At 50.6% G+C, this 13,513-nt stretch overlaps 1 protein-coding gene across 1 annotated transcript in view; it reads left to right on the top strand.

Moving 5' to 3' along the window:
- Positions 1-13,107, top strand: part of LOC122923224 (regulation of nuclear pre-mRNA domain-containing protein 2-like) — a 58,462-nt gene extending 45,355 nt beyond the window's left edge. The window contains exons 6-11 of the mRNA XM_044273984.1: positions 4,451-4,577; positions 4,675-4,850; positions 11,202-11,490; positions 12,373-12,711; positions 12,801-12,995; positions 13,094-13,107. Of these exons, the coding sequence (XP_044129919.1) occupies positions 4,451-4,577; positions 4,675-4,850; positions 11,202-11,490; positions 12,373-12,711; positions 12,801-12,995; positions 13,094-13,107 (1,140 nt within the window). The remainder of the gene's footprint in view (positions 1-4,450; positions 4,578-4,674; positions 4,851-11,201; positions 11,491-12,372; positions 12,712-12,800; positions 12,996-13,093) is intronic.
- Positions 13,108-13,513: the final 406 nt, after the last annotated feature.

Here is a 13,513-nt window from a genome sequence, read left to right as displayed (position 1 = left end):
TGCTGAAGGTTGTTGATCCCTGCCATAGAGCCAGCCAGGAGTAATGGCTACAGCATCTGGTGTAGGTACTCGAACTATGAAAGGCTGAGAAGGGTTACCAACCCTACAAGAAGCGTTTGCCTGAATTATCAGCTTGCCTAGAACAGGGACCCCCTGAAATGAGGTAGAGTGGTGAACACCAGCACTAGGATGGAGACCCTGTGGGAACACTCTCAAATGTGTAGAACCCTGGTATAGGGGAACCAGGAAGGCCTGCCATGTACAGCCTACAAGGGCGTACGTACCAGAGACACCACGTAGGTGTCACAGTTGCTAAGCACCGTGACTGCTGCCTTACCTGTGCAGTAATTACCTATGCAGGCAGGGGAGCACCATCCGAAAGTCCACTAGAGGGGCACCAAACCTGGGTAGGGTAGGTTCCTCCGTGCACGTTTGTCTTGACCTCACAGAGGGATTATGTATGGTGGAAGACCGTCTGATGCTCTGTTCCGAGGGAATCTGTGCAGAGGTGTCCCAAGAGGCAACTGACAGAAGGCTTCGTCACCAGCCTCAGGCCTGTCCTGGGGGCGACCCGAGGATGCCGAGGAGGGGTGGAAGCTAGTTGAGACCACCCGAGGTTGGTCAGTGGGCTACTCCTTGCGTGACCCTGTATCTGAGCGTGCCCCATCTGCAGTGAGGACCCTGGGGGGGAGAGATGACCGCAATTTGGGTAGGTAGCGGTCCAGCGACTCCGCCAGGGATTAGGACAGTCGGGCAAGGTTCCCATGGTTCGACAGGGAGGGAGCCCATTCAGGGGGGACCTACACAAAAGGGTGGGAGGGGTAATGCTGGAGTCTGGGGAAAAAATTACTGAACAAAAGCAGGGACAAGCTGACCACATGGAAACCTCCGTAGACAACGGACGCACGTGAAATACGTGGCGATCCGATAGGGAGGCTGGGAGAGGAGGCCCTCAGAGCAGCAGGACTGTCCTATCTGGTCCCAGATGCCACGTTCCCAAGAGGTGCTGCAGCAGCTATAGATCAATTGGTCAGGGCTGCCTACCAGACCCCAGGAGCTGTATCCCAGCACGCCCCATGCAGGAGAGCAGCAAGATGGCGACCCGGTGAGAGAAGGAGCCGTCAGCAAGAGGAAGAACCGCCCCTCTGAGGCAGAGCAGGGAACCTGCGCTGTAGCTGGATTGTACAGGCAGGAGAGGCCCCTCCCAGTCTCCCTCCACGGAGGGGAGGTGACAGAGCAAGACCGGGAAGCTCAGGAATGGGCGGGGAGTTGCGGTCTAGTAGGCTCGAAAAGCTGGGGCCTTGATTAGTGGAGCGCGGCCGGGGACGAACCCCTGCAATTGCGGAAGTGCTCCAGAGCTGCCGCGACGGTCGGGGGCCAGGTGGGGGAGAGAACTGGAGAGCGACCCCCAGAGAGAGAAAAACGGAAGGCCAGGGGGCTTCTGGGGCCCAGGATACAGGTTAAGAGATGCAGGTATCCGAGAAGGGGAGAAGAGGAGAGGGGGGAACGTGCCCAGTCCGGGGAGGAGGGTGGGAGACCCTAATCTAAGGGAACATACTCTCCCTCCGACGTCTTCAGGTGCAGCAATAACCACCCATTCGGCGGACTCAACACGGGAACCGTGGGACTGCCGGAATTCCACAGTGGAAGCAGATTTGGGTACTGGGTGGCTGCCCGGTACCTGAGTACGCGCCCGCAAGGGGGCAACTAAAGCGGAACACGATGGAGCCACCCCTGCAGCAGGCCGGAACCTGCAGAGAAGAAAAAAGAAAAAATAATTTGAAGAAAAAAGAATAAAAAAGTAGCAGGATGACCTGCGCAAAAAGGTCAGGTCTGCCTCTTACGGACACTAGAACAAGCCTGATCAGCCTAGGGCCTGTGGAGGGTATAGACCAACGGGGAGGAGCCAACACTTTTTTTATGTCTGTCGCCTCCTAGTGGTAGTTGGACATATAACCGTGGTGCTGTGTCCCCCAATGCCATGCACGAGAAATATTCTTTGTATTCTGACACTCAAAATTCTTTTTCATTATGTTTTTGTCTACAAACATAAGTGAGGGCTTGTTTTTTGAAGGGACAGCTGGTACCAGCTTGGGATACATATTACAATTTGACAAAAAAAAAAAGCTCTCATGGACATTTTTCCGCCTTTTTCTTGTTAGATTCTGGATAAATGCGTTTATTTTGGACACTGCTTTTACAGCTTTTTTATAAAAAATAAATAAATTATTTTAAATGTTTGCATGACTTCAATATGTTAAGTAAGGCAAGTACTTCCCTCCCAGATGTTTCCTTAAAGGATAACTCTCACATTTAGACCCTAATTTCAATTTTCTGATATGTAGTTACTAGGGCTGCACGATATGGGAATTTTGTGCAATTGCGATTAGGGCCCTAAACATTGCGATAACGATATGCGATGCGATAGGTAATTGTGCTAGAGGTCTATTTGCTGCGGATGGCACTGTTATGGAGGGGATCTGTGGATGGCACTGTTATGGAGGGGGATATATAGCATCTTAATGCTATGTGCCATCCACAGATCTCCCCCCCCCCCCCCCCCAATAACTGTGTCCCTGTAGTGTGAATTGACCCCAATACAGGGGGCTGGGGGCCGGCATCTGGATTAGGAATGAGAGCGGGGACCGGTGCAGTCCCTGTATTCTAATGCACCGGCCCCGCTCACTGTTGTATAATATTGTTAAAATAATTATGTGTAATCCGGCTGTATTACTTACGAGTTCCGTAGCAGAGGAGGGAGGAGGCAGGCTGAGAGTGCGGGCGGTCATCGCGTCACTCACTAAGTCATGGACCTGTGCCGCCCACTCTATGAATGGAGCAGGCGGCGCGGGTGCGTGACGTAGTGACTGACGTGCCGCCCGACCACCCTCCCGGCCTGCTGCCTCCTTCCTCTGCTGCGGAACTTGTTGTAAGTACTACAGCCGGATTACACATAATTATTTTAACAATGCCTACAGGTTAGATAAGATTATACAACAGTGAGCGGGGCCGGTGCATTAGAATACAGGGACTGTCCCGCTCCCCTGCTCTCATTCCTAATCCAGATGACGGCCCCCAGCCCCTCCTCCCTCTCTTGATGCACCCGCTGACCGCGCTGTGCGGCGGGTGTATCATTGTAAGGAATCGCAGCATTTTTGGGTCGGCCATATCGCGATAATCGCGATTCGATTGCTTTGGCGATATATCGTGCAGGCCTAGTAGTTACTAATAATTTGATATTCCAGAATCCGTTACTATTAGACTGACTTACCCCATATTTAATAAGATTCAGCCCTTAGCAACCAGTCTGCATAAAACTGCAATTTCACTATTCAGTTAAGATGGCCGCCACTGCCCTCACCCTGAGGCTAATCCAGCCTGCCCTCACTAGCCAGTAGCAATAGCCCCCCAAAAGTGTCAGTAACCAGAGCCCTCCCCCCCCTAAAGGGTTAATCTCCGGCAGTACAAAGGGGTCCTCTTACCACATGTTGCTTTCATTTATACACTGAGCAGACGGCAGATCTCCCTTCCCTGGTCTGCGCTGCTTCAACTCTGCATTGTCCCAGCTCTGCTGAGGGAGGGAGCGTCTGCCAAGCGCAGGGACAGGGAGAAGTGCACACAGCCCAGGCACTGTTATCAGCTGCTGGGGAGGACCTGGCTTTAATCATTTACTTACAGTCCCTGGCTGTCAGTAATGTGACCTTGCACGCTGCGTGCTTCTGCGTCCTCCGTCCTTCAACACATAGACGGACCTGCCTAGCAACCTGATTTTAAGCACAGGTAAAAGTAGGCAGTACAGGGAACAAAACTGTGGAATTAAGGGCTAATTAAATACACCGTGAAAAGTTGAAATAGGGCCACCAAGGTGAAATTAATCGCCACAATCCAATACTCAAAAAAAAAAATGCGACAGTTATCCTTTAAATCCAGGCAGCGCTTACTGTGGCTATTCCTATCTCGACCATGAAAAGCCAAGATGGGAATACTTTTTTTAAAGGGACACCTAAACCTTTTGCTGAAACTGCAGCGCTTCTCACCTTCAGGTTTCATTGGCTCACAGAATACAGAACCATGGAAAGTATATTGGGTATGTACTCTGCACACTGGAAAAGCAGAGCCGATGAAACCTGATGTTGCGGAGCGCTCAGAAGTTTCAGTGAAGTTTTAGCTCCCGTAATTTTTTATTTTTTTTTACACTGGCAGGCCTATGAGCCTGCAGCAGTTTGGTGTCGGCTATATTGCACAGCCCGCACCCAGCTCCTGTGCCTGCTCCATACACTCCTACACTCCTTAAATAAGTGAGCTCATGTCTTTGGCGATAGAAGTGCAGTCTAGGTGCACAGACTAGTTTTATAAAAAAAAATTATAATCCATCTTTATTAGCATATGTGTATGTATTGGACAATTCTCCCAGTTTCTGACCCATTATTTTTTTTTTTCATTTCCTCAGCCTCAAGGTCTGATTGATGACTTGCTGTCTTACAAGCGCTCACTGGATAATCTCGACCTCAAAGAGAAACAGCTTGCAAACATGAGAGTTGATGTATGCAGCACGGAAACGCTAAAACGCCTGAAAGGTACCGAGCACCAGTGCTGTGGATTAAGACGCGCTTTTCCATAGCAAGTACTTTGATCTTCTCCAGTGTGACCAGACGTGTCTTACTTATGTTCCAGATAAAGCGGGAGGAAAGAAATTTTCTAAGGATTTTGAAGAGGCAAGCGCAAAGCTTGAGGAGTTTGTTGGCCTCCTGGACAAGCAAGTTAAAAATAGCCCCTCCTTGGCAGAAGTTATGGAGAATGCCGGAATATTCTATGAGGCCCAGTACCGTGAAGTCAAGGTTGTGGTGAATGTAAGTACATAGTCTATAAGCCGAATACCTTATATCGTATATCACTATGCTACCTAACTACTAAAGACGATGCACATTTATGCGATTCTGTTTATTTTTATGAGAACCCCCCCCCTTCCAAATGCCCTCATAAAATGGGGGTTCTCACGCCCTCACCAGTAACCATTATTGAAAGTCCCATTAGTGGGTCCCCTTGCAGTCAGCTGTATAGGGAGACTATTGCTGATCATGGGTGTGTTAAAGGGTACTTCATGCTTATTCTGCAAAAATGGTCAGGGGACACTACACACATGACAACGACAGGGCTAGTGGGTGGTGGGAGTCCAGCAATCAGGTATTTATTACCTATCCTGTGGATTGTGTTGAAAACTGTCTTTAGATGGTGGTTGGTTAGTAGAAAAACGAGATTTTTGTGAACTCACCTGTAAAATCTCTTTCTCGCGTAGTTCATTGGGGGACACAGACCGTGGGTATAGCTGCTTGCTGCCACTAGGAGGCGACACTAGGCTAAGAAGTGATAACTCCTCCCCCGCAGGCTATACCCCCTCCAGCCTGGAGAGAGCATATCAGTTTGTGCCCAAGCAATAGGAGTAGGAGAAAAAAATCAATAATGAAAATACAGTACACAACCCACAACTGACAAACATCAGTCGGAATGCACCAGAACTGAGGACCATACTGGCCCACCAACCGCCAATATGTGCGGCAAACAGAACACTGGGTGGGAGCTGTGTCCCCCAATGAACTACGCGAGAAAGAGATTTTACAGGTGAGTTCACAAAAATCTCGTTTTCTCGCTAGTATCATTGGGGGACACAGACCGTGGGACGTCCTAAAGCAGTCCACGGGGAGGGAAAAAAAATCACACGCCCCTGGAGAAAAAACGCCCTCGAGGATGCGGCATCCGCTGCCGCCTGCAAGATCTTGCTGCCTGGAGCAGCAACAGATGATGGCTAGAAAAGACCCCCGAAAAACTCGGTGAACTTGCCGGAAGACCAAGACGCTGCCCTCTAGAAGCGATGTCTGGAGTAGATGAACCCGAGAAATGACGACCGCTGGACGGCCAGGCCATCACTCCGCTAGGAAGCAACCGACAGGCAGACATCCCAGGAAAAAAAGCATCCCGTTGGAAGACGCCAGCTATGACAAGGACCTCCAAGAAAATCAGGCAGAAAACCCATACAGCGGAACGCGCCAACGCGCCAGATATGGACCAGCAAATCTCCGAGGCCAAAATAGATGGCTGATGGAGAGCCCGCCCTTAAAATACGAGGGAGAAAGAAGAGAAAAACCATGTCCGAGAAGACCCGAAAAGCGGTGACCTTCCGCCAGAAAGAAAATTCTGGCGGAGCACTGCCTGATGCAAATGACAAAGGACAAATGGACGTACAAAAAGAAGAAGAAGTCCCAGAGGGGGGGCTTGTTTGTTCCTGAAACGCCCCCAGCGATCTACCGATCGTCGGGGCGAAGCCGGTTGTAGACCACAACTGTGGGAGCGGAACCAAAATCCAGGTTCGCAGGATCCTCCTCTGGTTAAAAGAAACCGGTAATGGAAAAAAAAACCATAATTGACATATATTGACTTCCGGGCAGAGACCAAGATAAGAGAATACTCTCCGTGGAAAAAAATAGATCCCGGATTCCATAGCTATACAACCCATTGCCACCGGTCGAGGAGACCGAAGGGAAAAGGTGGTCAGCAGTCCAGCTAGAGGAAGGACAGGAAAGAAAAATAGGGGTGTTCCGTTCAAGGAACGAAATCCCTACCAGTGGTGACAAGGTGTGACAGTCACCCGCTCAGCCTGGCTTGGGGGGACCGTAGTCCACCCCCGGAAGGAGCAGTGAAAGGAATGACCACCATCGCTTGATGTGACACAGAAGTAACCATAACTGAAGGAAGGAATCACTGTAGTGGTAGACGAGTGCCACAGGGACTAAGTAAACATATCTGACGGACAGTATCACCGTAGTGGTAGACGAGTGCCACAGGGACTAAGCTACCCAGTCGAGCGCGCCCAAGTAAGGTGCTGATAGCTATGGCACTGACGCCAATGCAAAACCCGAGTTGACGACACAAGAACAATAGTCGTCAGAGCAACGGACAGTTAACAGTAATGAAGACCATTGAGAGGTCAGGGCAAGCCCATTGCCATCAGGGACTGGCACTGTACAGATCTCTTGGTAATGAAATACACCCTTGAGGAGGAGCCCATACAAAGGAAGCTGCCAGAGTAACGCAAAGGCCACACTCCAGCTGAGGAGGATGCCACACCGTACAGGATACCAATCCCAGAGTCGGAAGAAACCGCCGTCTGACGAAGGAACTGTGCAATAGGAATGTTCAGTAGGAACCCTAGCATGTAGTGGAGATGCAAATACCCTTTGTACAGTAATAGCTACCGCCTGCTCCTCCCAGCGTAAAACTGAGGGAGAGGCCTAAGGACACCCAGAAGTAGCATGGAACCAAGCTAACTCAGTCAACCAGAGCCATTCTGAGGCATTCCATCTAAAAAGGGGGCAAAACCAGAGCAACCGCCGAAGCAGTGTCAGGGTAGAACCCCTATCTGAGGGGGCTGACCCACTGCCATGAGTTCGATCTCCGGCCCTTGTGAGAACTACCCTTGCTTTTTTTTTTTTTTTTTTTTGTCAGAAGTGGGATCTGAACCCACGCCTCCATTTGGAGACCCGAACACCCATACACGGAAGAGATTAACTCTTGAGTCTGGCACATTAGACCACTCGGCCATCCTGACTTAGAGAACACGCTGTAGTAGTCAATGCAGAATGCCAGCAAAACACCCTCACCTAATGAGGAAGAGTGGTGGCCCAGAATACAGAGTCAGTGCAACCTTGGGCTCGCTGGGTCGTAATCCCAACATTTGTATAATGGCGTGCACCCACACGCTGTAGAGGACCAAGTTCTGACCGACCTGAACGGTGGAGGCCCATAGGGATGGGAATCTAGGGCACCTGAAGAGCTGCTGAGCGACTCCCTTAAGAGAACAAGGAACGACCTATCTGCGCCAACCACCAGTACCAGAAGAGACGGGAGGATACAGTATGGGAGCAGTCCCAGTATCCATATACCTCTAGATGAAGAGTACCAGGCACCAATGGCAACGACTGTTGCCGCGGCCCACCCGTGAAGGAAGCCACGGCATCTAGTGCGGAGGCTTAGTTGAATTAAAGCATGCATAGATGCTCAGTGATTTCCCGTTAGATGTAGAAGGGGGTAATGCCACGACTGTTGAATAGTATTCAGTGGTAGCGCAACCCTCCGTCAAGGAAGGAAGGTAGGGAGATAAACAGAACCGCATCCAACGGTAGTGTAATAACCCCCTCCCTGGAGGGGGTAACGCGTACTGTAAGCACTACCCTCAATGGAAGTGCAACCACTCCACCTATGAAGGGGAGAAAAATATATAGGGAGTACTGTATCCTGAGGTTAGCGCCAGTACCTAACCTATGGCAGGGGGTAATGCACCCAGTAGGAATTGACCCCTATGGCAGAGAATTACACCCCTATCGAAGAGGATAATGCATACGAATAGTCCCGTTCCCGGTGGGTAGAGAATTCCTCCACCTAAGCAAGGTGGTAATACTTACAGCAAACATTGCCACCCGCGATAAAGCCATAACGCCTCCTATAAGAGAGGCTAATGCATAACGCCAGTACTGTACCCAGTGGAACAGCAATCCGTCAACAACCGAAAGGGGAGACGCAAATGGCTGGCACTGACCAGTGCAAGTGCCGTCAGTCCACCTGTGGAAGGAGGGAATACAAAGGGTAAGTACTGTATCCAGTAGCAAAGCAAATGCCGCCTAAGGAAGGGGCAATGCAGACAATCAGTACTGCCGGTAGCATGGATGCAGTCTAGAAGGTTCATATCAGAGTCCGCAGAACTGTTCCCTGTTCCCTCAGAACCAACCCCTGTCAGAAGGGAGGGTTCTGAATATCACCCTAATGAGGAAGGATGGAGGTGCGGAGGAGACCGAGGAGGAATGTCCTGCTCGTGCGCAGCTCTACCTCTTAGCATCCAGCCATGGCAGTTGCAGGCTGTGACAGCGGTGATATAACCATCAAAACACCCAGGAGGTGGAATCGGCATCCCTACCTGACCGCTCACAGGATTGTGTGGGCGGTACTCAATCGACCCACAATCCAGGAGGGTGGATTGGGAACTGCCAGAGGTCCTCCATTGGATTGCGCATGTGGATTAACAACCAAATGACCCAAGAGGGTGGATTGGGAATCCAGCAGCTGTGTTCCCCTGGCTTGTGCAGGTGGAGCATTATCAACCAAACGGCCCCGTAGGGCGGATTGGGAATCCTGCATCTGTGTTCCCCCCGGATCCGTGCAGGTGGAGCATTATCAACCAAACGGCCCCGTAGGGCGGATTGGGAATCCTTCAGATGTGCTCCCCCGGATCCGTGCAGGTGGAGTATTATCAACCAACGGCCTCAGCGGGCGGATTGGGAATCCTCAGATGTGCTCCCCTGGATTTGTGCAGGTGGAGCATTAATCAACCAAACGACCCCGTAGGGCGGATTGGGAATCCTTCAGATGCGCTCCCCTGTATTTTTGTAGGTGGAGTATTATCAACCAAACGGCCCCAGCGGGCGGATTGGGAATCCTCCAGATGTGCTCCCCTGTATGTGTGCAGGTGGAGTAATATCAACCAAACAGCCCAACGGGCGGATTGGGAATCCTGCAGATGTGCTCCCCTGCATTTGTGCAGGTGGAGCATTATCAACCAAACGGCCTCAGCGGGCGGATTGGGAATCCTTCAGATGTGCTCCCCTGTATTTGTGCAGGTGGAGCATTATCAACCAAACGGCCCGTATGGCGGATTGGGAATCCCTCAGATGTGCTCCCCTGGATTTCACCTGTGGTGGCCTATACACCAGACGACCCAGAAGGTGGTCTGGGAATTCTTCATGTGTGCATTCTCAACTAAACAGCCCCGGAGGGCGGATTGGGAAACTGTGAGCAATCCTGCCCTGTCCAGATAGGACATGGGCCCAGCCCCATACCCCACCACCAGGGTGGACATGCCGGCAGGAAGGGGTTAGGGTTAACTTCCTAATCTAAGGTAATTGGCATGCAGAAAGGGGACACTCAGATAATGCAGTGCCGGCTGCAAACAAACGACTTGCCACAAAGGGTTAACCCAGCTCAGAGGACCAGATGCGGAGCTCAGCGGGGCACCTGGGGGAGGAGCGACAGCTAGTCGGGGAGAATCCGCGCCAAAAGGACGAACCCGCCCCCTCCATAACTGGAATGAAAGTTGCGGCCTAGTAGGCCGCAAAAGCCGGGACATAAAGTTCGGCGCACAGCCGACCGGGCGGTACTGCCGGCCGGTTACCACAGCGGGGCCTGAAGAGCAACCGCCGATGTCTGCCCACTGATTTGGAGGGGGAGTGTCCACTCTCGCTGCGGGAACCCATCCCGTGCCGCTAAAACAACTGCACGGGCTGAATCCCGGTAGGCCCGAAGAGGAGCCGGGGGCTAAATTTTTGGCGCCGGCCAAACGAATAGCCGGCCGGGAGTGGAGTGACCGGAGCGGCGCTCTGCAAGTGCCCTGGCTGAACATCGGCCGCGGGAGCTCACCCCGCAGGCCGTACAACTGGACCAGAATCTGAGGAGAACCCAGGCCCCCCGTATGGACAGAAGCCCAAACCTACATTGGGCCTGAGGTAATGTGGGGCCCTCACCATGAATGGCCCACCTGAGGAAAAAGGTCCTCCATCTTATGATGAGGTGACCGGGGGGGAAGGGAGAAGGGGGAGGGGAAGGGCCGAGGTACTTACCCAATACGGACTACTCACCCCATCTTCATCCTCTTCTCTTCACCCTTTCTCAGAGTACCAGCAGGGTCACCTCTTCAGCCGCTGGCACACGAAGTGGCAGGAGACTGGAATGGCGGAGGGTCTCGCCGGATTCAGGTGACCCCCTTGGCTGGCGGGAAGCAGGGGAGCTGGGCTGCCCTGGTCCACTTTCGTTTCTTGGGGAGGGCGAGCGGTGAGGGATTCCGACACCGGCCTTGCTCCCGGGGTAGACAGAGTGGCTAGGCGACTCTGTTTCCCCAACCTAAAAGAGGAAAAAGATAAAATAATAAAAGTAAGCCGCCCTGCAAAAGCAGGGAGGTCTGCCTCCTACGACACTAAGCTAAAAACTGATATGCTCTCTCCAGGCTGGAGGGGGTATAGCCTGCGGGGGAGGAGTTATCACTTCTTAGCCTAGTGTCGCCTCCTAGTGGCAGCAAGCAGCTATACCCACGGTCTGTGTCCCCCAATGATACTAGCGAGAAATGACATTTTTTGTGAAGCTAATACTTTGCTTTTCTGCAGGCTTATAAGACGTTTGCTAATCGAGTGAGTAATTTGAAGAAAAAGCTTGATCAACTAAAGGCAACTCTTCCTGATCCAGAGGCGTCTCCCGTACCATCACCAGCCATGGATGCTCCTTCGCCCACCGGCTCGGAGTCTCCATTTCAAGGAATGGGAGATGTGAGCCCATTGTCACCAGAAGTTGAGCCGGTGCAGTCTGATTCACCTGAGCCTCCAAAGGACAATCGTATTGTGGAGGACATGGAGTTGTCTGATGTGGATGCTGATGAAGAAATGCCTGAGATAATTGGTATGTTTCAAACTCTACAGTTTGAAAGCACAATTTAATTATTTTCAAGACTTTAGTGGTTTCACTCTCAACCTTGTGGAAAGAGGCTAGCTTTACACAAGTGTAAAACAGATGCATTTTAGCTCGGTATTTTCTGTGTGACCCGGCCGAACAATGATGCTGTGAGATCAGGTCCAGCTCGCCTATATAAGATGCTGAACATGTGAACAAATTGTATCAATTGTGAAAATCTTCAGCCAGGCTGTTAATTTGGAGCCGTGGATCATAGACTATAATGGGCTTACCTATTATTTTTCCGGACAAGAAGACGCACCTAGGAGTTAGAAGAGGAAAATAAAGAATATTTATCACACCACAAAATCAGATCTCGAAGCTCTATCTGCCTTAGATCTGACCTAATATCACACAGCTTAAGGTCTTAGTGCGTGCCTACGTCCACTACATCCAGAGCGTAGCGCAGAAGACCAGGAGGTTTCAGCAACGCAGTGCTTCTATCTAGGGTTGTAGCGGGTATCCAATTATCGATAGCAAATCGATACTTTTGTATCGATTCAATACCAGGACATTTACCGATACTAGGCTGTGCTACTGCGCAGCCTAGTATCAGAGAACATGGCACACACTGCTCTCAGCGCGCGCCATGTTCTCCTCAGCAGCACAGGTGAGAAGTCACACCTGAGGTGTTAACTGCCGCGGATCGCAGCGCCCTGTCGTAGGTTGGTGCCGGCGCTATAGATATAGAGAGAGATGGTGATATATCTGATCCGCAAGACCAGTTGAAGACTAATCAATGGGCATGCCCATCTCATGTCGGGTTATCACATGTACTTTAATTTGTAGTAATGTGTTTTTTTTATTTTTTGTTTTTTATATATATTGTAGTCGAAGAAAGAAATGATCATTCACAATCTCCAGCATCAACTTTGAAGGACACAGTTGGCTCTCCTGCAACCACTCAGCAGAGTGAGGCCATAGCTACAACTCCTGTCGTTACTTTGTCCCCATCCCCTTCACCCGTCGCCAGCAGTGCACCAACACAAGTCCTCTCCTCGGCTGTGACAGTTGCAACATCTGCTCCAGTATCAACGGCTTTTGCTAAAACAGTAACCGCTCCTGTCATTTCCCCGTCAATGCCCCTTGCATTGCCACACTTGCCCAATGTAGACTTGGGAAAAATCAGTTCCATCCTAAGTAGCTTAACTTCTGTCATGAAGACATCAGGTGAGTTTTGACTTGCGCTATATCCATAAGTCCTGACTTATTCATGTATGGAAATGTGCTTCATCCTTGACTCCTATGATTTCTTCTAGGTGTAAGTCCGGCAACCAAGCCTTCCCCTGGTACCCCAACAACACCAACATCTAATTTGGGTCCAGCTGCAAAGCCACCTGCACAGGGTGCACCAAACCCTTTGGCAAATATACTTTCCAAAGTGGAGATCACTCCTGAAAGCATTCTTTCTGCTTTGTCTAAAACACAGGTTTCCACCACCCCAAATTTGCAAGGTTAGATCTATATATCCTAACCCTTTTTTCATGGCCATGTGTGCTGCACTGATATGGACTTGATTTTGAGTGTACTTAGTTCTTTGTGTCATGAGCAGGAAAACCAGCATAATGTCCTTTTCTTGTATATAGTTAGTAGTAGCTGTGTTCATATGAAAGATGTTCTCATGGTTAAGGACTCGTTTGGGACTTTAATTTGATTTCCTGTCCTTAAAGGGCATCTGTCCACAGATTGGTGCCTATGACACTGGCTGACCTGCTGAATATGCACTTAGCAGCTGAAGGATCTGTTGGTCCCATGTTCATATGTGCCCGCGTGGCTGAGGACAATGATGTTATAGTATCTGCAAATGAGCCTCTAGGAGCAACGGGCTCAGCTCTCTCTGCAGTGGCAATGCCTGCATTTCTCCTAGATTGCTCATTTGCATATAATAAAACATAATTGTTCTCAGCAATAAGGGCACAATAAACATGGGGTCAACACAGATGCCTTCAGCTGCCGAGCGCACATGTAACAG

Source organism: Bufo gargarizans, unplaced genomic scaffold (assembly GCF_014858855.1).
Source record: "Bufo gargarizans isolate SCDJY-AF-19 unplaced genomic scaffold, ASM1485885v1 original_scaffold_1370_pilon, whole genome shotgun sequence".
NCBI classification, from domain to species: domain Eukaryota; kingdom Metazoa; phylum Chordata; class Amphibia; order Anura; family Bufonidae; genus Bufo; species Bufo gargarizans.
Note: the sequence above shows the minus strand (reverse complement) of the source record. Positions and strands in the feature narration are given on the sequence as shown.